The 26110-nt window shown below is 39.9% G+C and overlaps 1 protein-coding gene across 3 annotated transcripts in view; it reads left to right on the top strand.

Annotated features, from left to right (window-relative positions):
* LOC145410059 (sodium/calcium exchanger 1-like) overlaps positions 1 to 26110 on the top strand; it is a 238962-nt gene that overhangs the window by 207387 nt on the left and 5465 nt on the right. For 2 of the 3 annotated variants that reach the window (XM_080280274.1, XM_080280275.1), the window contains 3 exons: positions 516 to 615; positions 10528 to 10644; positions 22376 to 22534. In XM_080280274.1, coding sequence (XP_080136400.1) covers positions 516 to 615; positions 10528 to 10644; positions 22376 to 22534 — 376 coding nt within the window. Of the gene's footprint in view, positions 1 to 515; positions 616 to 10518; positions 10645 to 22375; positions 22535 to 26110 lie in introns of all 3 variants that reach the window. The other variant, XM_080280273.1, reaches the window with a different exon arrangement.

Here is a 26110-nt window from a genome sequence, read left to right on the forward strand (position 1 = left end):
GGGTGAATAAAAGGAAGAAAAATCAAACTGAAAAAGGCTAATATTCTTACAATTTCTCCATGTACTCAATAAATAATGTAAATAAGTAAATGTTTGGAATTATGTATGAAAAATATACGCTGCTGATTATATGTTATGCCCACTGAGGGGGAAGGAGGGTTGGGAGGGGTGCCAGGCAAACCACAAAAATCAACCAGAAAAGCCAACTATTATTTTTATTATTTATGATCGTGGTTATTACAGTCCTAGTCAATTATTTTCTCGTTATTAATGTCTGTGGTTTATGGAATTTTACCTGCCTGTTTTCTGATATAATTACCTTGTTACAAATGAAGCTAATAAGAGTTGTATATTATTTTTGTTGTTACTTTTGAATACACGTGATTAGTAAGATTTAAGCTATTTTCTGAGCTAAATATTTTCAGCTCAAGTTCGAAGTTCAGGTCTTGGGTAATTATCTGGCTATTTACGTCGCTAATTACTGCAGTGAGTTAATGACCGACCTCGAATTGCAGAACATGGTTGACAAGCTCGTTAAGAAGGCCAACGCGTCCATGCTGGTGGGGTCATCGTCTTGGAGGGAGCAGTTTACGGAGGCCATCACTGTCCAGGCTGGTGGGTCACTTTCACCAACACTTAGATTCACTTTCACCAACACTGTCACCCGTTTGCACCCTTATACTTCACTTTCACCAGCGCTTTCATCCGTTTTCACCGTTATCATTCACTTTCATCCCTGTTTTCACCGCTGTCATTCACTTTCACCCTTGTTTTCACTCTTATCATTCACTTTCGCCAGCACTTTCACCCTTATTGACTTTCACTACCATTCACATTCACTTACACTAACACACATCATTTCAGTTTCACTAATACATTCAATCACTTTCACCCCGTCTGCACCCTTACCATTCACTCTCACTATCGTACTTTCATCCGAGTTTTCAGCCATGTCATTCACTTTCACTAACACTTACATTCATTTTTCACGAGCACTTTCACTCCCGTTTTCACTTTCAGTTTAATTCACGTTCACTCACATTCACCGTCACTCACTCACTTGCATTTCCACTACCACTTTAACTTTCGCTCATCTTCATTCACTTTCACCTTGACTATCACTCACTTTCACCTTCACTTTTCATTCAGTCACCTTCGTTTTTCATTCATTTTCACCTTCACTTTCACTCATTTCCACCTTTAACTTCACTTATTCTTCACTTTTAATTTCACTCATTTTCACCTTCATGTTCATTCAGTCACTTTCATTTTCACTCACTTCCACCTTCCCTTTCATTTTCAGTATCATTATCTCTTTCATTTTCACCTTCAATTTCGCTCATTTTCACTTTCACTTTCACTGATTTTCACCAATTTCACTCAGTCACCTTCCTTTTCACTCACTTTCACCATCACTTTCAATTTCATTCACTTTCATTTTCACCCTCACTTTCACTGGCCTTCATTTTAAGCATCACTTTCACTTTAAAACTTCTATTGCTATAAGAAGGATTAGGAAGTTTTTTTTTTTTTTAGTTAAGAAAAATTATCTTGCGAAACAAAATTATAACTTTTAATGGATTTAGTTAGTGTGTGTGTGTGTGTGTGTGTGTGTGTGTGTGTGTGTGTGTGTGTGTGTGTGTGTGTGTGTGTGTGTGTGTGTGGCGTTAAGTTAGCTTCAATAGGCGGTACTTTAGAGCTTATTTACGCTCTCTCACTGGCACCTAGAATTTAGTTAGGCTGTGAGGGTGGAAGTTAGAATTTAGCTAGACTGAGGGTGGAAGTTAGAATTTAGCTAGGCTGTGAGGGTGGAAGTTAGAATTTAGCTAGACTGTGAGAGTGGAAGTTAGAATTTAGTTAGGCTGTGAGGGTGGAAGTTAGAATTTAGTCTGTAAGGGTGGAAGTTAGAATTTAGTTAGGCTGTGAGGGTGGAAGTTAGAATTTGGGGTGTATTTAAGGCAGGTTGGTGGCACTTCGTATTTTGTGAGCTAATTGTGGTCCCGTCTGCCTCCCAGGGTGCCAAACGACCCCACCCAGTGCCAAACAGTGCCAAGCAGTGCCGGCTGTTACCACCTAGTTATACACAGTCCTAGATGGATACTGTTTATTTTCACCGTGTACTAGATCGGGTCAGGTGTCGCTCTTCAGTGCCATATGGTGCCAGTCAGTGCCATATCGTGCCAATCACTGCCATATGACGCCAATCAGTGCCAACAGCTGTCAATAGAGAGAGAAAAAAAGTTCTAGTTGTCATGGTAACGATTTAAAAGTTCTAGTTGTCATGGTAACGATTTAAAAGTTCTAGTTGTCATGGTAACCGATTTAAAAAGTTCTAGTTGTCATGGTAACGATTTAAAAGTTCTAGTTGTCATGGTAACGATTTAAAAGTTCCAGTTGTCATGGTAACCGATTTTAAAAGTTCTAGTTGTCATGGTAACGATTTTAAAAGTTCTAGTTGTCATGGTAACCGATTTAAAAAGTTCTAGTTGTCATGGTAACCGATTTTAAAAGTTCTAGTTGTCATGGTAACGATTTAAAAGTTCTAGTTGTCATGGTAACCGATTTTAAAAGTTCTAGTTGTCATGGTAACCGATTTAAAAAGTTCCAGTTGTCATGGTAATCTATATAAATATTTGCTCTCAGTTTCGGCATTGTCAAACATCACTAATTTCTAAGATGAACACAACAGCCTGACGTTGCAATAATAATAATAATAATAATAATAAATGATAGACGTACTGATGGGGTTAAATGATAAGCTCTTCCTAGTTGTTGATGTTATTGTTGTTATTGTTATTGTGGCCCCAAGCTTATCTCAACCGTGAACCCAGTGGACTGCAGGCTTGAGTTGCCGTCTTCCTCCAGCCCATCATTATCTCTATAACTGATGGGGAAGGAGTTGAGGGACGTTTGTATAGCCAGGCAGTGGATCCGCCCGGTTATATAAGTGCCACCACATGAAGGCGTCTCTCTCCATCACCTCTTTCTAGTAATAGGTTAGAAGAATGATAGGCAGAATTGACGAGGTTCCTAGAATGACTATAACTATACTATTCAATTCTCATTCTGATTTTACACTCTCCTTCTTCACTTCTTTTCCCTGTCTCAAAGCTCATTCTAACATTCATTTTTCATTATACTTTGAAGAATGATTCTTGACTCATCTTCATACTCACATTATAACATTCATATCTCATTCAAACATTCATCTCTCATTCTGACGTCCATCTTTCATTCTAACATTCACCTCTCATTCTCCTTCCAGCTCTCATTCTCCACCCTCATTCCTGATTCATCTGTCATTCTATTATTAAACATTCTTTTTTCATTTTATTTACTCTGATATTTAACATTCATTCCTCATTCTCATTCTTTACATTGCACCATATTCACCTTTCAGTAATATATCAATCATTCTTCTTCTCTTACCCATCATTCTAACAACTGAGTATCATTCTTTAAGTTAGCGTGACCATATCCATCCATAATCATTCTTTCAACTTATCTCTCATTCCCAGCTATCATTCTTCACCACTTCTCATTCATCACAGTGTCATTCTGCAAGTCCTTCGTGTGTCTTTTAATCATTCTTTCAACCCTCATTCATATATCATTCATAATTCTTCATTCTTATTCATTATTCTTCATTTCCCATTTTCCATTCATTCTCGCCGAGTCATAATTATAATTCTTTCAACCCTCATTCATTTCTCATTCACAATTCTTCATTCCTATTCATTATTATTCATTCCATTTTTCATTCATCCTCGCCTGTGAATATACATAATAATAATAATAATATTTTCTTGGTATTCTCTATGCTACTTAACTTACCCTAATGATATTTTCTCTAGCGCTAATCACGAAGAAGTGCTCTCTTTGCCAGTTATGTAAATATTAATAATGGAAGTTGATTTTGTGAATATATAACTGATTTAATAAGCATGTTGATATAACTATGTGATTTTGAAGGCTTTATACTTACAGCAGCTTACATACATAAATACATAATACATATACACATACATACATACATACAGACACAGACAGACAGACAGAAATTTAACTTGCACATAAACAGCTCTTCGTGTGTAAGTCTGCAGCACACACACACACACACACACACACACACACACACACACACACACACACACACACACACACACACACACACACACACACACACACACACACACACATGACCTTCCATTTATATACACGCGTCTTATTCCCTGACTTTCACTCGTGCACACATTCAGATAAATCTCTCTCTCTCTCTCCCTCCCTCTCTCTCTCTCTCTCTCTCTCTCTCTCTCTCTCTCTCTCACACACACACATACACACACACACACACACACACACACACACACATGTACACCCCTTTCACCACTCCCCCAGCAACATGTACACCACATTAAGTGCGCGTGCCTGAGTGTATGTGCAGTTCCGGTCAACAGTTCCTTTACATAATCTGAAAACCGTCTTAGAGCCCAATGAAATCCTACTAAGCTAATCTACACCCCTTTTGCTCAAACCTGGCCTAAAATTGCCATCTCTCCATCTTGAATGCTCAGCGGTAACAACAGATTAACCGTAGAATATGATGCTAGTCACGAAGAAGTGCTATGGAGAAGATGTAGAGCTGTAGGAGTCTTTTTTCGGTGAGTGAGCTACGTGGCTCCGGCTAACATGGACGAAAATCAAGACAAAGTTAGTATAAGTGAAATAAAATTAACAGTTATCAAATGGGTTCGAAAACTTCTTTAAAACCTCGTATGTGGGTTCGAATCAGGCTTCATTATAGTCGATTTGTTTTCATCTGAGGAAAATTGGCCAATCTCATAACCTGAACACTAAGTCATGGCTGCCTATACTGCAATAAGCCCTGATTATTGGGTAGAAACGAGTCTCCTTGGTTACTAGTCAAATTAACTCTCCAATCTGACTACACTAGGCCGTCAAGTGAGGCGAAAGGGGTTAAAACTTAAAAAATAAAATCGTGCTAAACTTCGACTCCCTGTTAGGTCACGTAAAGGAATATGCCCAGAACTGTACATATAAGTAAACACCATGATTATGTCTGGTATTCTCAGTGGTAAAGGAAGCTTCCTAACACCTCCTCCTTACCGATTTATTCTTGGATACGGCTGGCTAATATCGTCTTGTCCGTTATGTATGCAGAGTATGGGGAAATTAGAACGATTTAATTAGCACAGAAGAGGACAGCAAGGTGGAATAAACAAAATAAACCACTTAGGAAACGGCGTTCGGGAGCTTCCTTAACCGACGAGAATGCGGGGCTATGTACACATGTATACAATAAGCAAAAACCTAGAGTATGTATACCTAAGCAGTACAATATACATAATGGCGAGGCTGCTTGCTAATACCCGCAGAGCTAAAGGTATACATATTAAAAAAAAAAAAAAAAAAAAAACATTCCACAAGGTTGTCTGTGAAGAGGAAGTGTGAATATTAACTGGGCTTTTTTCCCCTCTTCTCTCTCTCTTCACTCCCTCCCCCCTCTTCTTCCTCCTTCCCCCCTCCTCCCCCCGCTCCCCTTACGTCTCTGGCCCGATCTACCTCCTGACCTGACCTGACCTGCACACGGTAGGTCAACTCGCCAGCCTGCTCGCTCGTCTAGCTCTGGTCTGCCTTTTGTGACGTGACTCCTAACTGTGACTTCCATTTTGCTTTCCTGTTTTACTTTCCTTTTGCTCTGTGTTGTGTTGATGGCCAGAGGGAGGGCAGCGGGACAGCTTATGAATCAGTAGTCCCTAGTCCTAGCCCTGCACGGAAGCGGGACTGTCATGTAGCTAGCAGGGAAACGAGACTACGCTTTTTATAGAGTCACATCGCTGGCTATTGTTTAAGTCTTATTCCTCTCGCTAGACACTGTTTTATTTTCATTTACTCTCTACCCTCTCAGTGGTCTGCCAATTAAAGGGTTCTCTGTTGGTTAACGCTAGATGGCTGTGTTCATCTACATCTATTGCCAAGAAATAGATATTGATGCGTAGATGAACAGCTATAATCTTAGGTAATATAACAATCTGCGATATTAAAAAGATATAAATCGTATCAACACTGTCACTATAAAAAACATTTGCATTCACGTTTTCAATACGGTAATGAAAAACGTAAAAATAAACTGAAAGCTTCCCCCGCCTGTAAAACTATCCTCATCCATGTTTTCCAATACAATAACGAAAAAATAATAAAAATAATAATAAAAACTCTCCCCTTCCATGGCTTAGAGATTTTTAAAGTTGCTCTCTTCATGAATATTTGGAGAAAAGTGACTACAGGAACGGCCACGAAAAGGCTGAGGCTTTTATCAGTGAAAGATGAACATTTTCTCCCACGTAAGCACTATATACATCTGGCGTCACACACACGTAGTACACTTCCCAAACGTCTTTATCATGGCCACTGAGAGGGTAGCAGTGATGATTATCTTATTTATTTTATTTATCTATTTATCTAGCTATTTTTCAGCGTCTTTTTTTTTTTACATATATGCTTTGCTGCTCGCGTTTTTTTTTTCCCTGCAATCGTGGCTGCCTACATTCATTCGGAATTAATTTGTCCACTTATCGGCCAATATGGAGACATGTTATTTATTATTATTATTATTATTATTATTATTATTACTATTATTATTATTATTATTTCCGAGGGAATTTCGCAGCTTTGTCGCCTGAATTTATTACCCTTATCATTATTATTGTTATTATTATTATTATTATTATTATTATTATTATTTCTGAGGGAGTTTCGCAGCTTTGTCGCCTACATCTATTCTTATTCTTACTCTTATTATTATTACCGGTATTATTATCATTATTATTATTATTATTACCACAGCAGTTCCGCAGCTTTGTCGCTTGAGTCAGACTTCCGTGAACTGCTAGCCAGCGCTTGAGTGGCAGCTTCTAGATCATGCAGTGCTTTACTAGAAAATTTAATCACACTAGAGATCAAGGGAACGTATTCTAGTAAGCTTAAAAAGGCTCGATCTCTGGCAGCACTTCCTTATGTGTGGATTTAAGGGTATGGCACACAGTAATTCTCTCTCTCTCTCTCTCTCTCTCTCTCTCTCTCTCTCTCTCTCTCTCTCACGTTGTCGGTAATTTATTCTTGCCATCTCCAGACGATTCTCTCTCTCTCTCTCTCTCTCTCTCTTTATCTATCTATCTATCTATCTCTATCTCCAGACGATTTTATTATAACTGGAAGGGTTAATGAAGGCTGTAATTAACCTCCTCGGTTACAATGGTTTCTCCTAAGCTGAATAAAATCGTCTGGGGGTCACGAATTGGAGGGGTTTTAAGTGCCAGAATAAATCGCTAAGGAAGTGGTGTTAAGAGAGCCTCCTAAGCTCATGGAAATACGAGCCCGAGGGTGTTAATACTTTTTTTTTTTTTTTAGTTTTTCGTGAAGCAGGCAGTGGTGAAAAAAGTGTTATGTGTTGTGTGCGTGTGTGTGTGCGTGTGCGTGCATGGTAGAACAGAGCATTGTCCTGTCATGACTGTTTTCTTCCCTCCCTCCTCCTCCCGGTCATGCATCACCTGTATCTAACTTCCGGTAGGTATCGTGGAAGGTCATGCAGTGGTATATCCCCCCTAAATATACTCCCTTAGTTATATCTGTAGTATACTCCCCCTCACCACATACCCCGCCTTAGTCTATCCAGTCTATTTACATGCCAGGTAGTCATTCATAACTGTAGTAGTGAATGGATCTGGTCTTCGTCATGTGCCTATCCCACACGTGTTATTGTTTACGTCTGAGATTCATTCATGGACCGTCACTTGTCTGCCTAATTCAAACACGTGCTATTGTTTACGTCTGAGATTCATTCATGGACTCACGTGTCTGACCAATTCAAACACGTGCTATTGTTTACGTCTGAGATTCATTCATGGACTGCCACGTGTCTGCCCAATTCAAACACGTGCCATTTGTTTACGTCTGAGATTCATTCATGGACCGTCACGTGTCTGCCTAATTCATACACGTGCTATTTGTTTACGTCAGAGATTCACTCATAACTCTAGTAGTAAATGGACTGGCTTGTGAATGGGACTGTTGTAGTAAATCCTGGTTGTGAAGTAGTGAATGGTAAAAAGTTTGATGATGGAGAAGCACACGTGTAGTAGTCATTGTATCTAAGTGGATGGGAGAATTGATATCATAAATTTATAGTTTTTTGTTGTGTTGTAGTGGTAGTGAGTTGTGTTGTTGTGGTTGTATTGGTAGTAAGTAGTGTTGTAGTGGTTGTACTGGTAGTGAGTAGTGTCGCTGTGGTAGATGAGTGTGTGGTAGAAGTAGAGGATGACCACCACGAGTGTTGTAGAGTTGTAGTGCATGACCCATTTACTTCTTACCTATTCACTGTATATGCCAAATCTTATCTCTTTCCCCCTTCAACCCGATGGCGTGTTTTCCAGTTCAACTCTTGCTGTCTCCAGACGATTTTATTCAGCTCTGGAAAACACCCTAGTAATGGAGGAGTCGTAGGTATGATGAATGAAATCGCCTGTAACTAATAATAATAAAATGGCAAAATACGTCATCGGATGGAAGGGGTCAATATATACTATGTGATTATGGTGTTCAGCTAATAGGAATAATTTACATTTAATTAGCACGTCATTAACACATTATTAAGAGCATCACTACTATATGATTATTATAAGACAACTATAATACTTGCCATTTCCTCTTTAATGATAAAAGCTTACACTAAAATACAAGTAATTAAGTTCATGAGAATCTTAAGTTATGCAGTAATTAAAGACTGATTTACATGTCAATATATCAGGTAATTATAGTTTTTTTAATTGATGACAGAAGCACACATAAATGAACCAATAACTGATTTACAAAGGAATGAGTATATTTTTTATTTTATCTTTATTTCTGGCAAGTAAGTAGGAAGTTATCAGAGCATCAGCACTAAAAATACTTCAGTTATTATTATCATTATCGTTATTATTTTTATTATTGTTATTATTAGAAACAGCACAAAAAACGAAGTAAAGACAATCAGGAAACTTAAACATTCTTAAACCATTATCTGTTCTTTTCAGTTTCATTACTAGATATTCCAATTATTATTTTTTTTTCCTGTAAAGATATCAGGCATTACATTAACACAAGTTCTGAGTAGGCTACATGTGAGACGAGGACTTTTTAAAAATGTAATGTTTTAGTACACAGCCGGCAGACCTATTACAGTGTACATATAATTGTTTACATGATATATGTACCGCTGTACTTTTATTTGTTCTCACTGTACAGATTTGAGTACATCTTCTCTGTACAAAAGCTACTACTCATCTGTACTACCCTCAGCTGTACTCTTGGCTCTGTTCTTGTAAATTAGGTGGCTGTCTTGCACCTCCTTCTTCACAATCTATTTAGGTATATGGGTGGTTAAAATTTTCTTCGATGTTAATCATACAAACTAAGAAATTAATAAAAAAAGAACAAAAAAGAATGAAAAGAAAAAGAAGCACAAAAAACACGAGAATTTCAGGAGGTAATATGCAAAGTTAAAATTACCTTCATTTATTTTTTGCAAACTATATTAATTAAAAAATAATCAAAAAGGGTAAAAAGGCATAAATGACCTGCCAGAGAAAATTTATGCATCAAGTTACATTGCAAAATTAATCGCCAAAGGATGTGTGTTAAGAAGCCTCAAATCTACAAGTCTACGAGCCTTTGTATAATAATGTAGATATTCCCGTTATATTACTCAGATATTACCCTCACCTCCTGTACTTTTTCTTTTATCTCCATATGTAATAGATTTTGGTAGCTTATGGTTAGACTCTCTCTCTCTCTCTCTCTCTCTCTCTCTCTTCTAAATACTTTGTATATATTATTATAGTCTTGCAATTTTTCTTTTTCTTTTGTCATTTTCCCTTTGGGACCATTTTTGTGGTTTTCCATAAGACATCATTTTATAGACTGTCAGATTTTTTTTTTCGATATTTTTAAAGTGTTTAGCTAAAGATCAGAACACTTGCTTCCCAATCTTTAACGTAATTTTTTTTTTATATCTCCGTGTTTAGTTTTGTCCACTACGCAGCCGGTGCATCGACGTCATTATTAACATTAGCTATTTTCTTATTAATATGAAATTCAAAATATTAACTTCGCTTAAAATCATGTTAGTAAGTTTTTCCCTCTATTATCTTTTTGATATATATTACTTGGTTCATCTATAAATATATAATTCTGATACCATTTTTTTTTTTAGTACCTCTTGTAAGATATATATATTTTGGAAAGTAATATTTTGATCGCCACACTAAGGAATATATACTTAAATAGTTATGTATTATCCACCTGTTTCTTATTTTCCACTGCATTTCTCTTCTTTTCGTCCTGTCCCCCTGCTTTACGTTTTCCTTTTCTTCTTCATTCTTTACACTCCCTATTTCGCCTCCTACATCTTCTCCACGCCACCACCCCCTCTCACCACGTTCCCCACACCACCCTCAGGCGAAGAAGGGGACGATGACGACGAGGAAGAGGGAGGAGAGGAGCGGCTACCCTCCTGCATGGACTACGTTATGCATTTTATCACCGTGTTCTGGAAGGTCCTCTTTGCTTTTGTCCCCCCTACCGGTAAGCGCGCGGGTTCTCGTTTTCTGTTACCCATTTTTTTTTCTATTTTTTTTTATAATTATTTTGAGGGCATTTTTTCTATAGTCTCTCTCTCTCTCTCTCTCTCTCTCTCTCTCTGGCTTATTTTCACACTTTCACTGTCTCACTGCTTTCCTTCCTTGCCTTCACTGTCGTTCACCTTAACTCTCTCTCTCTCTCGATAATACAACAATTAGAGATATATCACTCAAATTATTATTATTATTATTATTATGAAGTAATTTGTCTATGGAAGTATACACTCATAGTTATATTTTCCGTAACTTTTTGGCACTTGTCGAGTATATGCCAAGTTATATTTACACTTATTTAACTGTGTATGTAAGTTTAATGCATTCACGCTTACTTAGCTTCATTTAGGTGTTTCATATATCCATATTTATTTAGCTTTATTAGAGTGTAATTTGATTATTTACACAGTTTTATTTGCGTGTAGGTTTAATATATTGTATTGACGTTTACTTAGATTTATTAAAGTGTAAGTTTAATATATTCACACTTATTTAGCTTTATTAGAGTGTAAATATTTTCACACTTATTTAGATTTATTAAAGTGTAAGTTTAGTATATTCACACTTACTTAGCCTTATTAGAGTGCAGGTTTAATATATTCACACTTATTTAGCTTTTATTAGAGTGTAAGTTTAATATATTCACACTTATTTAGCTTTATTAGAGTGTAAGTTTAATATATTCACACTTATTTAGCTTTATTAGAGTGTAAGTTAAATATATTCACACTTATTTAGCTTTATTAGAGTGTAAGTTTAATATATTCACACTTATTTAGCTTTATTAGAGTGTAAGTTTAATATATTCACACTGATTTAGCTTTATTAAAGTGTAAGTTTAGTATATTCACACTTATTTAGCTTCGAGTGTAATTTAAATATATTCACACTTATTTAGCTTTATTAGAGTGTAAGTTTAATATATTCACACTTATTTAGCTTTATTAGAGTGTAAGTTTAATATATTCACACTTATTTAGCTTTATTAGAGTGTAAGTTTAATATATTCACACTTATTTAGCTTTATTAAAGTGTAAGTTAAATATATTCACACTTATTTAGCTTGATTAGAGTGTAAATTTAATATATTCACACTTATTTAGCTTTAATAGTATAAGTTTAATATACTGTATTCACACTTATTTGACTCTGAGTGTAAGTTTAATATATTCACACTCATTTAGCTTTATTAGAGTGTAAGTTAAATATATTCACACTTATTTAGCTTTGAATGTAAGTTAAATATATTCACACTTATTTGGATTTATTAGAGTGTAAGCTGAAGCTAAATATTTTAACGTCCATATTCTTTACCCCAATATATACAACTCTGTTTTCTAATCCGCTTGTTTCTGACGCCGCATCCTGTGAGTGGTGGCCCTCATCGATTCCCCCCCCACTCAAAAAAAAAAAAAAAAAAAATCCAGGCACATACTTCTCTACGTGCTATTTTCATTATTTACATTGTTTACTGTTTACATCTATTTCCACAGCTTATTGCATTTTTTTTCAACAGCTGTATAACTTCATTAATCCTGTATGCAACTGCCTGTGAAGATTATTATCATTATTATTATTTACAGATTTACGTATGTTAATTCTCTTACGTGTTTACTATTGTTACGTGGCGCTACTTGTCTGTTGCCTCAATCCATTTTCTATGCGCGCGTTTTCCCTCCTACGCTTTCTTTGTCGATTTCTGCAGTGACTTTTCTATTTTATTAATCCCAAAAGCTGATCTATGTTGTTTGTGGGGGTTTGTGAGGGAGCTGGGGGTTTATTTTAGTGTGGAGAGAGAGAGAGAGAGAGAGAGAGAGAGAGAGAGAGAGAGAGAGAGAGAGGACAAAGGACTTTTTTCGGAAAATATGAAGGTAACACAGAATGAGTGACAAATGGTACATAAAACTAATAGAGAACTGAAAGAATATATGGAACACCTGGGTAATAACACAGAATGAATGACAAAATGAATATACTGTAGATGACAAGGATAAAATGAAAGACGTGAAGGACGGGAATAGAAACGAAGACGTGCGCAGCCTTCAAGTGAGCGCGTCAGAACCACTTAACCCTTCATCAGCACGGCAATAAAAGGTGAAAGTGTTGTGAGATTAGGGAAGGGAAAGCAAAATCGATAACTAAAATAAACGAGTACAAATAAATACTGACGACTTGCGGAAATAACAGCATCACCTCTAACCCAAGCTTCCCTCGACAAAGCAAAAGATTCTTAACTAACAAAAGCTAAAGTAAAGCACAGCACCAAGCAATTATCTGTCAAAGAGAGAGAGAGAGAGAGAGAGAGAGAGAGAGAGAGAGAGAGAGAGAACACTAGGGTAGGTAAACTTGTGCCTAGACAGGAGCCTCCAAAACATGACACCTCCATTTATTTATTTATTTACTTATTATTTCTCTGAGGTGGGATTCTTAAACATTTACAATAATTTTCTTGTTGTGGCTTAAGATTTGTTTTCCCTGGAAGAACTGCAAATATGGGAAGTCTTACATTCTCCCGTCCTTGTCCTTAATTTAAAATGTTTATAAGCCTACGATAATTTTTCACTCGTAACTAATATTTTTGAAACAGGAGAACAAGAAACATGGGAAGATTGTATTCTCCTATCTGAACACACACACACACACACACACACACACACACACAGGTCTCAGTATAAGCCATCCTCCCTGACTGAAAAGATGGATAAAAAGGATAAGCGCTTGGTGCTGTGTCTTTAATGTGTAGCTTCGTGATGTCTTTAAGTCTCTGTCTCTCCTGTCTGGTGGCTGGTCACGTATATCAACATTTATACTCCTTTTACTCTATCTTGGCCCAGAGTTTCGTCCTTTTGCAGTTTATATCACGTTGCTCAATGGCAGAAAAAGACAATAGTACGATTCTACTACCCTTCCATATTTCTTCCTCGTGACTGGCATCATATTCCAGCGTTAGTCTATTGCTATAACTCAGCCCTTAACACAGAGAGGAGGCGATTTTAGGCCAGGTTAGAGTAAAAGGAGTATAGTCACCTTTCTGCTTCTCACTCGCCAGCTAAGACTCTTCCTCAAGGTTTCTCAAGCATTTTAATCCATCGTGCTCTATACACATCCTCACTATTTTTCTCTTCTTCTGACCTTAAGATATCTGCTTTTATTTCTTCTGACAATTAAATGACGCTGCTTCCTTGTGCTCATTTCACTTGTACTTTTTGCTAGAGAAGACGAGAAACACTTTTTTTGCCTTTTCGTCTCCTTTTCCTCCCTCCTGCCTCAATATTTTCACCTTTTTCTCCTCCTCGTCTCAGTATCGTCTCGCTTTCTTCCAGCAGCCGCAAGAAACATTTTGCTTTCACTCCTTTCAGTTAAGCTTCTTCCATTTATCACAAAGTGCCTGTTTCTTTATATATCTGATGAATCTTCTCTTTTTACTTAACTTGAACAATAACAAAACATCTATTTCTGAGTCTTTCCCTCCCTCACAAGTTTCTGGTATATCTTCTGCTTGTTCTTTTTTTTTTTTTTTTTACTTACACTGGGCAACTACTAGACATCTATTTCTTGTGTTAATTTTTCTGCTTCTTCCAATGCCATTTCAACACTGACCTCAATATCTTCAAATCCTGTCAGTAACCAATCTCTTAGGTTCGCTTTTCCCCTACTCCTCTTGGTAAACCCACTTCACTGTTCCTGAGACAATTCCTCTTTGTGTTTCTTCCACCACCTGTTAGACGTATTCTGTGATGTTTTTCTTTAAGACAAAATTTCTCCGCTTTCTTCATAACCCACAAGAAACCTTATATCTCCTCTGTCCCTCTCCACTCAATGTCAGGCCTTCCATCCACCCATCTATCTATATGTCTATCCATCTATCTATCCATCTATCTGACCTTCCACAGAGTACTTAAATGGGTGGCTCACGTTCTGGGTCAGTATCATCCTCATCGGTATAGTGACTGCCTTTATTGGTGACATAGCCTCCCACATGGGCTGCACCATCGAGCTCAAGGACAGTGTGACAGCCATTGCGATTGTGGCACTGGGGACGAGCGTGCCAGGTAAAGCGTGAAGGAGGCTGAGCTATGGGTGACCTCAGTTGGTGACCCTTCCTCCTGTAACAGTGATTTGAGTGATTTGAACTGGTGTGACCTCAGTTACTGCGAATGACGTGATTTAAAGGCTGCGAGTAATAACCTAACAGGGCAAGTGATGTGGCTTAACATAGCAGGCGGCCAGGGTTAAGAACATCCGGAGACCTGAACTGACGCTGCAAGTAACACAGTAATGGGAGAGTAGCGAGTTAACATTGCAAAAGACGTAACTTGGGTGACATTAATTACAGTTCAAGTAGCAGTCTAACAGCACATTACATGATAGTGTGGGTGACCTGGGTTAATGCTGCGAGTAACCAATTAACAGCGTGAGTGACTTCAATTAATGGTGCGAATAACAATTTAGTAGCACAGCTGACGTGGCTTAACCCATTAGTGGCCAGAGTTCCTGTGCGGGGGATTTTGCTGGACGGTTACTAAGCGTACCGCCCTCCACCTATCGGCTCATAGTCGCGAAGCTCATAGGTCCCTACTCCGGGGTTTCCTTCTTTATTAAATTTTGAAAATGCCCAGTTCCGTCCATTATACTGGACGCTGGGCGCCAATGGGTTAAGAGCGCAGATGACACACGTTAAGATCAGAGGCTGACCTGAGTTATCTCTGCAATTAACAATTTAACAATGTGTGTGATCAAGCTTAGTCGTAGCTTAAAGTCATCCAACTTAACACTGCGAGTGACATAAATTATCAGTATGAACAGCATAATTTAACTGCACAAGCGATACTCTAACAGTGCGAGTGGCATTAGCTAATAGATCGAGTGATCAGATTGAGCCATACCAACAGCTGGAAGCCACCATTTTTCCAATAAGCTCATCACTATCTGTCCTGCCCAGCCCCGTCTCACACTCTGGCACGCGTAGCATTATTCGCTGAAGGAGACGGAAAGCCGAGGGACTTGAAAACAAAGATACTCGACAGCACTGGAGCTATTTGGCGCAGGCCTCGTCCTTACATTCGGCGCTGCCATCTTTTGTTCCCTGTTCCTAGATGGTCCTGCCAGAGTGGTGTGGCGTATACACTCTGGGAACAAGGTCTCATACAAATGGACTTCAAGGTTATCAGCTAGCCTCCCCGTCCTACCACTAACTTACAAATAATATGGTTTTATCTGCATTGTTTTTAGGCCAACTGATCTTCAGTGTTTTAAATGCAATGTGTTTAGACATTCTAAACACTATGTTTCTTGACTCAGAATTTGTTTTGTTCCAGTGGTAACAACTTTTGGGGGCTCACAGCCTTTAGATCTTTCTTTTTGGAAAACAATCATCTCTGTATGATGTGTTACATACTTATTCATCACAGTATAGACACAAAGTTTTTATATCAATGAACAAAAATATGAAAATGAGATTCATTTGTACTCACTGTGTACGCTCACATCAGACTGGGAGGGCCACTGGGAGTCATAAGTACCGCTGACCCACGTAATGGTGCCGTATTGACCTGAGGAGGACCAAAGACCTTAAATGTTCTATCTTCTATCTACGCTAAGTGTACTTCAGAGATCTTCACATGACAAATTGAGTGATTTTTTGGCCTCGGAAATTAAATAACAGCCTAGAATATCTAAGATTTATTACAAATATTATCATTTTTTAGTTAACTTCGTTCGTGAGTTTCATCGTGTGGTATTCTCTTCAAGGTGTATTATGTGTTGATTTATATGAGCACCTTTCGTTCACATAATGGCAAGTGTGTTTGGGAAGGAGTAGGTTAGGTGGGAGTAACGTACAGAGTGGTCCATAAATTGCACCCTCCTTGTCTCTTACCCAATGAATTCTGTGTTGTGAAGGCCACTCATGCAGCATTACCGGTGTCTACCCTGCATCATTTACTGACACCCAGTCATGCTGTATGGTGTCTGCATTATTACATCCAGTTTTTGCGCTGGTGATTAGTAATTTCACGACAACTAAAATGTCTGCATTCCTCATACGGGCACAGTGGAAGGCATGAAGTGCTAAGGAGGCATAGTATATAAACCACCCTCTATACAGAAGGCTGCAGAGAACTTACCATTTTGTACTCCACTCTGCCTACTCCCCCATCCCACCCCCTCCCTACAGATTACTTGAGGGGTTACTTAACGTTCGTCATCTCTATCTTCGGCATTGGACTTCTGACTGCCTTTATCGGAGACTTGGCCTCTCACTTTGGCTGCACTATCGGTCTCAAGGATTCTATCACTGCCATTGCCTTCGTGGCTTTGGGTACTAGTGTGCCAGGTAGGACTTTGGATCGATGCCATGATGCTTTCCCCACTTCTCTTAATTTCCCTGGTGGTGCTCTCCTTGGCGCCCCCCGGCATATGAGATCGTATTCTTGTCCATTAAGGAGGCTCCATTATTTCTCTTAATTCCTCTTACATGCTTATTTCAGCTTCATGTATCTTGATAATCTTTCATATGTTATTTGTGAAATCATTGTCGATATTAAAGACCTAGATAAGTTACATAAAAACAGTAAATGTGCAACATGTATCACAAAGGGAGAATTGTTAGACAGACTCCTAAGTGGACAAGATTATGGTCTCTGGTTTCCCTTGAGCCTGTGCCGTCTGGGAGGAGGTAGTGCCACCGGAGAAAGACAGTTAAGTTGTGTGGGCGACTCTGGACCCAGCGTCACAAACTGACTTACGACGAATTCTGCCCTGTAACTAGATTTGTTTTTTGCAAGACGAAAGGAGGCATGGGAAGATTCTATACACTCTTTGTCGTTCCTGTAAAAAAATAAATCTTAATTACGAGACAGTAAGCCTGTTTGTGATTCCTTCTCCCGACGCTGAGAGGAAACTGCCTGGTTTTTGCACGTCCCTCATTCTCTCTGCCCTCTAGTGTGGTTGATTTCTGGAATGTTGTGAGGTTTTACCGAGTGGTTTATGCTCCCAGTCTACAGTAGCTTCCAGTATCTTCCTCAGTGAGCAGTAGCCCTTCTCTCCACCCATCCCATTCTCTATAGTCCACCTCCAACGGCAGTCTCGTGCGTGTGTTCTGGTCTCCTCTTGATTTTTTGAAACTCCTGACAAAATTGAGTCCCTTTACTGCTAGTGAATATTTGATGACGTCTCAACTGCGTGTCTCCCCTTTATTCTCATCACTTCTGAACGAAAGACGTGTATATTTCTACACCTTCGGCAAAGACTTGTGCTGAATTTTACACAACGAAGTAGTAGTAACGACAAGGACACGGTTTCCTTTTGCAAGCAACACCAGAGTGGACACTTATGGTGACGCAAGAAGATTAACTACAAGTGTTCTGGCCTTTCCGATGGGCACCAGTTTGATTCCTGGCGTGGCACACCTGTGACTACACAAGCTATCAAAATTGCCCCTAACTTCGCAGGAACTTAAATTCTTCCTTTCAGGACATTAGTCAGAGTAATTGGTGAGACTGGCGAGGCAGTTAAGTGTAAGGTAGTGTAGAGTGTAGTGGCGTAGTGTGGAGTAGGCTAACTTAACCTGATGAGTGTGTGTGTGTGCTGGCTGCAGACGTCCTGATGGGTTACCCGACATTTGCGATCAGCATTTTCGGCATCGGGGCGGTGACCGCTGTCATTGGCGACTTGGCGTCTCACGTGGGTTGCACCATAGGCCTCAAAGACACGGTTACGGCCATAGGCTTTGTAGCGCTAGGCACGAGTGTACCAGGTAATAACACGTGCTTAACAGGTTCCCGATGCTACACACGTGATTCCAGATTTATCTAAGTCATCACCCACTACAGCACACTAAAACTGGCGCAAGAATATGGAATCAGTTACTCTTTATCAATATTGTTATAGTTTGCTGTGCTGTGTGCAAGGTCAGTGAATGGTCATGAGATATAACTCGTAAATCAACCAGTGGAGAAGGCTCACCCCACCCTCAAGAGTGACCTAGTACGAAATAACACTTGGCAAAAATTTTGGGCAAGGCACTTAAGACACAATTTTCATCTGGAATCATAAGACAGCAGATGGGAAAACTTAACAAAGACATATTAGTAAAAGGCAAACCCTAGTGAGGCACAGGACGGAAATAATACTTGCTTTTCATGCCTTGAGATGTTGCTGGTGCTGCCTTCGATGTTAAAGCAGTAGGTTAGTCTGTACGTCCTTAATTCCTCCATGACTAGACCATATGATTTTTCTTTTTTCTTTTTTTTTCATTTTTGCCATAAAACTTGGACTCCTGTTTTATGGAGAAAGACGTTATTTTTTTCTCATTCTTTGTTTGGTCTAGTTTTTCTCATGGCGGAAAGATTAGATGATTAGTGTTGTAGAAGTGTTTACGACTGTCTTTGCTGGCTGTTCCTGATGTTTATACCACTTTCCCCTCCAAGAGCTCAGTCTAGTGTTTACCTGTGTTTGGCCATGCGATCGATTTACGACTAGAATGTTTCTCAGTGTTTTTTTTCTTTACCATGTTTGTGTTTGTTACCTATGGATTCGTTTTAATTCAATGTTTAGATTCACAAGCTCTTCATCGCTTTTCTTCGTCATGCATGTTTTTGAAGGATGTTTATTCGTGTTGAAATACGTGGAGAGAATCGAGATGTTTCTAATGTTCCTTCGTCATGCGTGTTTGTCAAATGTTTAAAAATGTACCTCTGCGACCCGTGTTACTAAAGTTATCCCCGCGGGCTGTATAGAAAGTATTTACGAAGTATTGTGTCTTCTTACTGTGTCTCTGTCTGTGTACATTTTCTCAGAATGGTTATAAGGAAACTCAGGCGCTTGTATCGATAAATGTTTAGACGTACCAGATATCTCGTAGTGTTTATAGCATCATCTGGCAATGTTTGTTTTTCTATTTAGAATGTTTGTACAGAAAACCCGCAGCTTCGTTCTTAAGTGTACAGACTCCCGATATGTTTACAACGCTATCTCTCCACGCTGAGTTAGAATTTTTATAATGTACTAGGCCGATTTAATTTTGCAATGTTTATCTATGCTTACTCTCACTCGATATTCAAAGTGTTTATTATTCGTCCACACCAGATGTTTACAGAGTATTTAGGATACTTCTTAGCTTCTTTTCCTTAGCGATCTATCTAGCACTTTACACCTTACTATTTTCCTGTATGGTACTTAGTGCCTTTTTAATGGCGATTTGGTGCTGGAGGGACGCCTTCCTGTGGTGGCACTGATATAACCGGGCGGAGTAACTGTCTATTCATGCAAACGTCCTTCATGTACCTCCCTATCCAACAAGAGGAGGATGGTGGATTGCAGGAGGGGGGAAATTTCAGCCTGCAGTCCACTGGGTTCACATTTCAGATGAACGCAGGGCTACAACAACAGATATTATTACTGATAACGATGTACACATGCATAAAAAAAAAAAAAAGTATCAGATGCTAGAATAGATCGGTAAGGAAGAGGTGACAAGAAGACATGCTTTTTTGTTTTTTTAGTTTTCCTGTTTTTTTGTATGTTTTTATTTCATTTTTCTTAATTTCATTTTTTTTTTTTTTGGAGAGTGTATCAGATGCTAAAATAAATCAGTAATTAAGAGGTGCTAAAGAACCACGATTTTTTCTTTTAGTTTTCGTATGTTTTGTATGTGCTTATTTTTTTAAATGCATTTTTCATTTCACTTCTTTTTTCTGAGCTCAAACACCGCCCACATCTCCCTTCTTCAGCCAGCCTCTGTTTTCCGATGCAATTTTTTTTTTTTCGGGTCGTAGCAAAAAAAAAGAAAATGAAAAAGAAATAAAGAGAAAAAAGAAAGAAAAAGAAGAGAAAAATAGAAAGAAAAAAGAAAAAATGCGAATACTTTTATTTTTATTTTTATCTCGTCGGCTCAAACTACGCTTCGCTTCTGCCTTCCACCACTTCAGGCCGAGGACGTCACTGTGTATTTAATTCCTGCTGCTGCCGGGCGATTTTGTTCAACTGAGAGAGAGAGAGAGAGAGAGTGGGTTGGCTTTACCCTTCTCTCAGCTGAATAAAATCGTCCATGAAGAGCAAGAATAGGGCGTAAAAACCGTCCTCAGGCTGAAGAGGTTTAAGTGTCTGGTCCGTACTCTCGCCAGGTAAGGAAGCTCCCCTAACACCTCTCCCTTAGCTATTTATTTTCGGATGTGACTGGTTAATATCAATGTGTATGTTATTTACGATGAGTGTAGTAGTATCTGACCCAAATAACACAGAGAGGGATAGTAGGGAGTAATAAGCAAAATAAATCGCTTAGGAAAAGGTGTTAGGGAGTATAATGGTATCGGAATGACTTAAATAACACAGAAGGGGAGAGTAAGGGGTAATAAGCAAAATAAATCGCTTAGGAAGAGGTGTTTGAGAGTATGATGGTATCGGAATGGCTTAACACAGAAGAGGAGAGTGAGGGGTAATATGCAAAATAAATCGCTTAGGAGGAGGTGTTAGGGAGCTTCCTTCACCATCGACACTACGGGCCCTTGTGACGTCTGCTTAGGTGGCTTATTTTTCTGCTTAATTTTTCCCCTTCTGCTTTTTCTCTGCTTTATTTGTCCTGCTGCTTTCTGTGTTTGTGGGACTGTGGGTTTTCTCGTGCTGGTCTGCATGGGTTTGTCTCTTTCCCTCTGCTTTCTGCTTTTGTGTGGAGGGAAAGGGGTCTGACGTCTGCTTTTGGGCTGTATCTGTGTCGCAACTAAGTGACGGTTTTGTGTGCTTGCGTGTGTTTGCGTGCGCGTGTGTGCTTTTGCCTTGTTGTGTCTGTGTGATTATCGTGCGGTGTTGTGTGTTGCATTTTAGAGCTTGTTATTGTAAGTGTGTGTGTGTGTGCTTAATGATTTTGCTTTACGCGTGGCTACTGTGTGTGTTTTCCTTTTAACAGCTTGCGCGCGCGCGCGCGCGCGTGGTGTGTGTGTGTGTGTGTGTGTGTGTGTGTGTGTGTGTGTGTGTGTGTGTGTGTATATGTGTGTGTGTGTGTGTGTGTGTGTGTGTGTGTGTGTGTGTGTGTGTGTGTGTGTGTGTGTGTGTGTTTCTTCTGGGTGCTGCAGTTGATAGTTTTTGTGTGCGCGTGTGCCACCATTAACAGCTTGTGTGTGTGTGTGTGTGTGTGTGTGTGTGTGTGTGTGTGTGTGTGTGTTTAAGGTGCTTATTAGTGTGTCATTACTAACAGCACGTGTGTTTACTTTGCTGATTTTCTTGAAGTGTGCGATAACATGCCCACTAAACGAATACCTCTTTCTCTCTCTCTCTCTCTCTCTCTCTCTGTTCCTACCAATCCCTACCACCACTTTTATTTTTTTACCCCTATATTTCTACTCCTACCGATCCACACAGCCACTCTGTGTTCCTACCAATCCACACTCCCACTCTCTCTGTGTTCCTGCTGATCCACACTCCCACTCTCTCTCTGTGTTCCCACCAATCCACACTCCCACTCCCTCTGTGTTCCTACCAATCCACACTCCCACTCCCTCTGTGTTCCTACCAATCCACTCTCCCACTCCCTCTGTGTTCCTACCAATCCACTCTCCCACTCCCTCTGTGTTCCTACCAATCCATTCTCCCACTCTCTCTCTCTGCTCCCACCAATCCACACTCACATCCTCTCTGTTTCTACCAATTCACTCTCCCTCTGTTCCTACCAATCGCTACCACTCAAGAGGTGGGGGGCGGGTACCCTTGCTTCGTCGTGGCCATCTCGTGGATCGGGGTGCTGACGGCGGTGATCGGGGACATTGCCAATCACCTGGGCTGTACCATTTTCCTCAAGGACTCTGTTACCGCCACCACCATCGTCGCTTTGGGTACCTCCATGCCAGGTATTGCCGCGGCTCCTGGTATTATCCGGTATTACTGGTGGATCTAGTGCTTTGGTGTAGCTGGTATTATGTGGTATTATTGGTGGATCTGGTGCTTTGGTGTAGCTGGTGTTGCGTAGTATTAGTTGGTGCATCTGGTATTTCGGTGTAGGTGGAATTCTGTAGTATTGTTTGTATTTTCGTACACTGATTCGTATTTAGACTGGTATTTTGTCTGATACATTAACTGGTGTAGCTGGTATAGGAAGTAATGAGACTAATACTGGTGGTGTAGTGGTATCCTTGGCGCAGAAATGGTGTAATTGGAGTGGGAAGTTTGTTTAGGGAGTGGTATAGCTGGTATTATGTTCTATCTTTGGTGCTGCTGGTATTCCGGTATAACGAACAGTATTTAGACTACTATCTTCCCTGGTATTATCGTTGGTATTTCTGTAGTCTCACGTACGCAGGCTGTAATTCAGACAGGTATGTAGGCTGGTATTTTTGTATATATTTAGTGGTATATTCACTCGTAGTTCTGGTATTCCTATCAATATCCTGGTATACTCTCACCTCTTCTCCTCGCCTCGTCGCTGCAATGGATCATCACTCTCCCTCCACATCCTTTTTCATCTCTTCATTTCTTCGCTAATATGTATCATCTCTTTCATCCCTATCCTTCATCTCGTCGCATCAGTGTACCGTCACTTTCCTTCCCCTTTCATCTTCATTTCGAAATTGGTGTGTATTATCTATTCCATTCCTCTCCCTCAACACGTCGCAGCAATGTGTCACTACTTTCCCTCCAATTTCTTCAGTTCCCCCGTTAATTCTTTTTCTTCTTCTTCCTCCTCCTCCTCTCATATTTTCTTCCTCTCCTCACTGCTGTATGCCTTCTCTTCCCACTTTTCCTGATCTCGTTGCTGCAATGTTTCACCCCCTTTTCCTCCCTTTCTTCACCTCGTAGCTGCAGTATATCATCAATTTCCCAGTCTTCTTCATTTTCTGGATCCTCATGGGAATCGGAACATTGATATCTGATTTTCTGGAACTGGAATAAACGCGTAACTGACATTCGAACACAGGTGCTCAGGTGCTCAACTTACAGGGTTCGGAACATAAGCGATTAATTTACTGGATTCGGAAAATCAGCGCTCAATTTACTGGCTCTGGAACACAAGCACTCAGTTTACTCGCTTCGGAACATGGGTGCTTAATTTACTGACTCTGGAACTTAAGCGCTTCATTTTCTAGCTTCGAACCATAAGCGTTTTACTGGGATTCGAACACAGACACTTAATATACTGGCTTCGGAACATAAGCGCTCAATTAACTGGCATTCGAACATAGGTGCTCAATTTGCTGGTTTTGGGATAGAAGCCCTTAATGTACTGACTTGGGAACACAGGCCCTTAATTTGGGCTTCTAATCGGAACGCAAGCGCTTCGGAACACACAGTAGGCGTTCGCTGTGCATTTACGTTCAAGATGGCTTCGGTTCAAAATGGCCTCGAAGGTGATGCATAAACAAACTTACAACCAATTCTTCACCGCAACTAAGATTTGTTTTATAGGAAGGACAAAGAAAGGGGAGTGCAGATGCCTTCCACACCTCCTCTTGCTACAAAAAATAAATCTTCAAGTTACAAGAGAAAAAAACAGTTTTCTCGTCAGCAGATGCCCAAGCCTCTTATATCAACTCTTCACATACTTCATTCCTCTCGGTGCTCTTCCTCTTAGCATCGTTCTAGCAGTGAGTATCTAGGGGAGGGGGACACTAAAAAAAGGCGAAAAACTATGGTGAAGCTCAGAATGGTGGAGTAGGCACAATAATTTGGCTTTCACGGGCTATACTCTCAAGCACATAGGAGGCTCCATCGCATAGCTTGTGCTGAACTGGTAAAATCCTGTAAATAATACGCAAAAATATTCCCGTTCATCTGATCAAGAAATATATAGATCATCAAGGTGTATTATGGCACGTTAGGATTTAGTTTATGTTGTTTGAAAAAAATTACGTGGAAATAAAAGCATCATCCTAGTGAATAACAAAAGAATATTAACACTTTCGAGATCTGATAGGCTATGCTGACGTAGTGTATCGTTTCTGCATAATCAGACTTTTTCCAGGTTCAGAAACATCACAGTAGCCATTCTTAATACATGAATATTCTCTGGTCAGTTTACTTCAAAGTCTGACGCCATTTTTGTCCTGCCATGCCCCTGAGTGGTAACCATCCATAAACCAAGGCCGGCTGGCTATTCATCAAAGTACAAATTGCCAGAGCGGGTCTTGTCATGGCCTACAGACTGTGCCAGCATCATCTCAGGTCGTTTTATATTCCCTTGTGCCGTATGTTATCCACGCAAGTTACGTGACACAAAAGAAAAAAAAGTGAGAAGATAATGTGTAAAGTGAAAAACATCTATTGTCAATTAAGAGATGCCAGTGAGCCTCCTAAGATGAGAATATGGTCCAACACAACATTAACCACCTCCACAAGCTTTCCGCTGCATCTACGCACAGCGACAATTTACCCTCGTCAACTAATCCTAACCATCCTATTTACAGCTTACTACCGATTACTAATTACTGCTCTGTTGTACTGCTAACCATCGCTAATTACTGCTCTCCTGTATTACTAATTACATTTCTCTTTTACTCGTAACGTGTGCCACCCTACCCTTCCCTTTAAAGTACTCAGAGTGCCACCCTACCCCTCTCTTTAAATACCTACAGTGCCATCCTACCGTTCTCTTTAAATACCTACAGTGCCATCCTACCCTTCCTTTTAAATACCGAGTGCCATCCTACCCTTCCCTTTAAATACCCAGAGTGCCATCCTACTCTTCCCTTTAAACACCCGAGTGCCATCCTGCCCATCCCTTTAAACACTCAGAGTGCCACCGTACCCTACTCTTTAAATACCCAGAGTGCCATCCTACCCTTCCCTTTAAATACCCAGAGTGCCATCCTACCCTTCCCTTTAAATACCCAGAGTGCCACCCCCTCAATACCATGCTACCCCGGCTGACCTGTACGCCATATAGTGCCATCCGCTAAGTGCCGTGTCCCGCCCTGGTGCCCCAAACAGACAGACACGGCGGGTGGTCGTGTTTCGTGGTATCGATCGTGGGCATAGGCTTCCTGACGGCCCTCATCGGCGACGTGGCCAGTCAGTTCGGGTGCACCATCAATCTCAAGGACTCGGTCACGGCCATATCCATTGTGGCCCTCGGAACCAGTGTACCAGGTGTGTGGGGAGGCGGGGTTAGGTCAAATTAGGCTGGGTTGGGCGGGGTTAGGTTAGATTAGGTTGCATTGGGTGTGGTTGGGTTAGATTAGGTTGGGTTGGGTGTGGTTAGGTTAGATTAGGTTGGGTTGGGTGTGGTTAGGTTAGATTAGGCTGGGTTGGGTGTGGTTAGGTTAGATTAGGCTGGGTTGGGTGTGGTTAGGTTAAATTAGGTTGGGTTGGGTGTGGTTAGGTTAGATTAGGCTGGGTTGGGTGTGGTTAGGTTAAATTAGGCTGGGTTGGGTGTGGTTAGGTTAAATTAGGTTAGGTTAGGTTAGGTTAGGTTAGATTAGGTTGGATGAAAT

This window comes from Coenobita brevimanus, chromosome 84 (genome assembly GCF_032717465.1).
Source record: "Coenobita brevimanus isolate Jiangsu-jjx chromosome 84, ASM3271746v2, whole genome shotgun sequence".
NCBI lineage: Eukaryota > Metazoa > Arthropoda > Malacostraca > Decapoda > Coenobitidae > Coenobita > Coenobita brevimanus.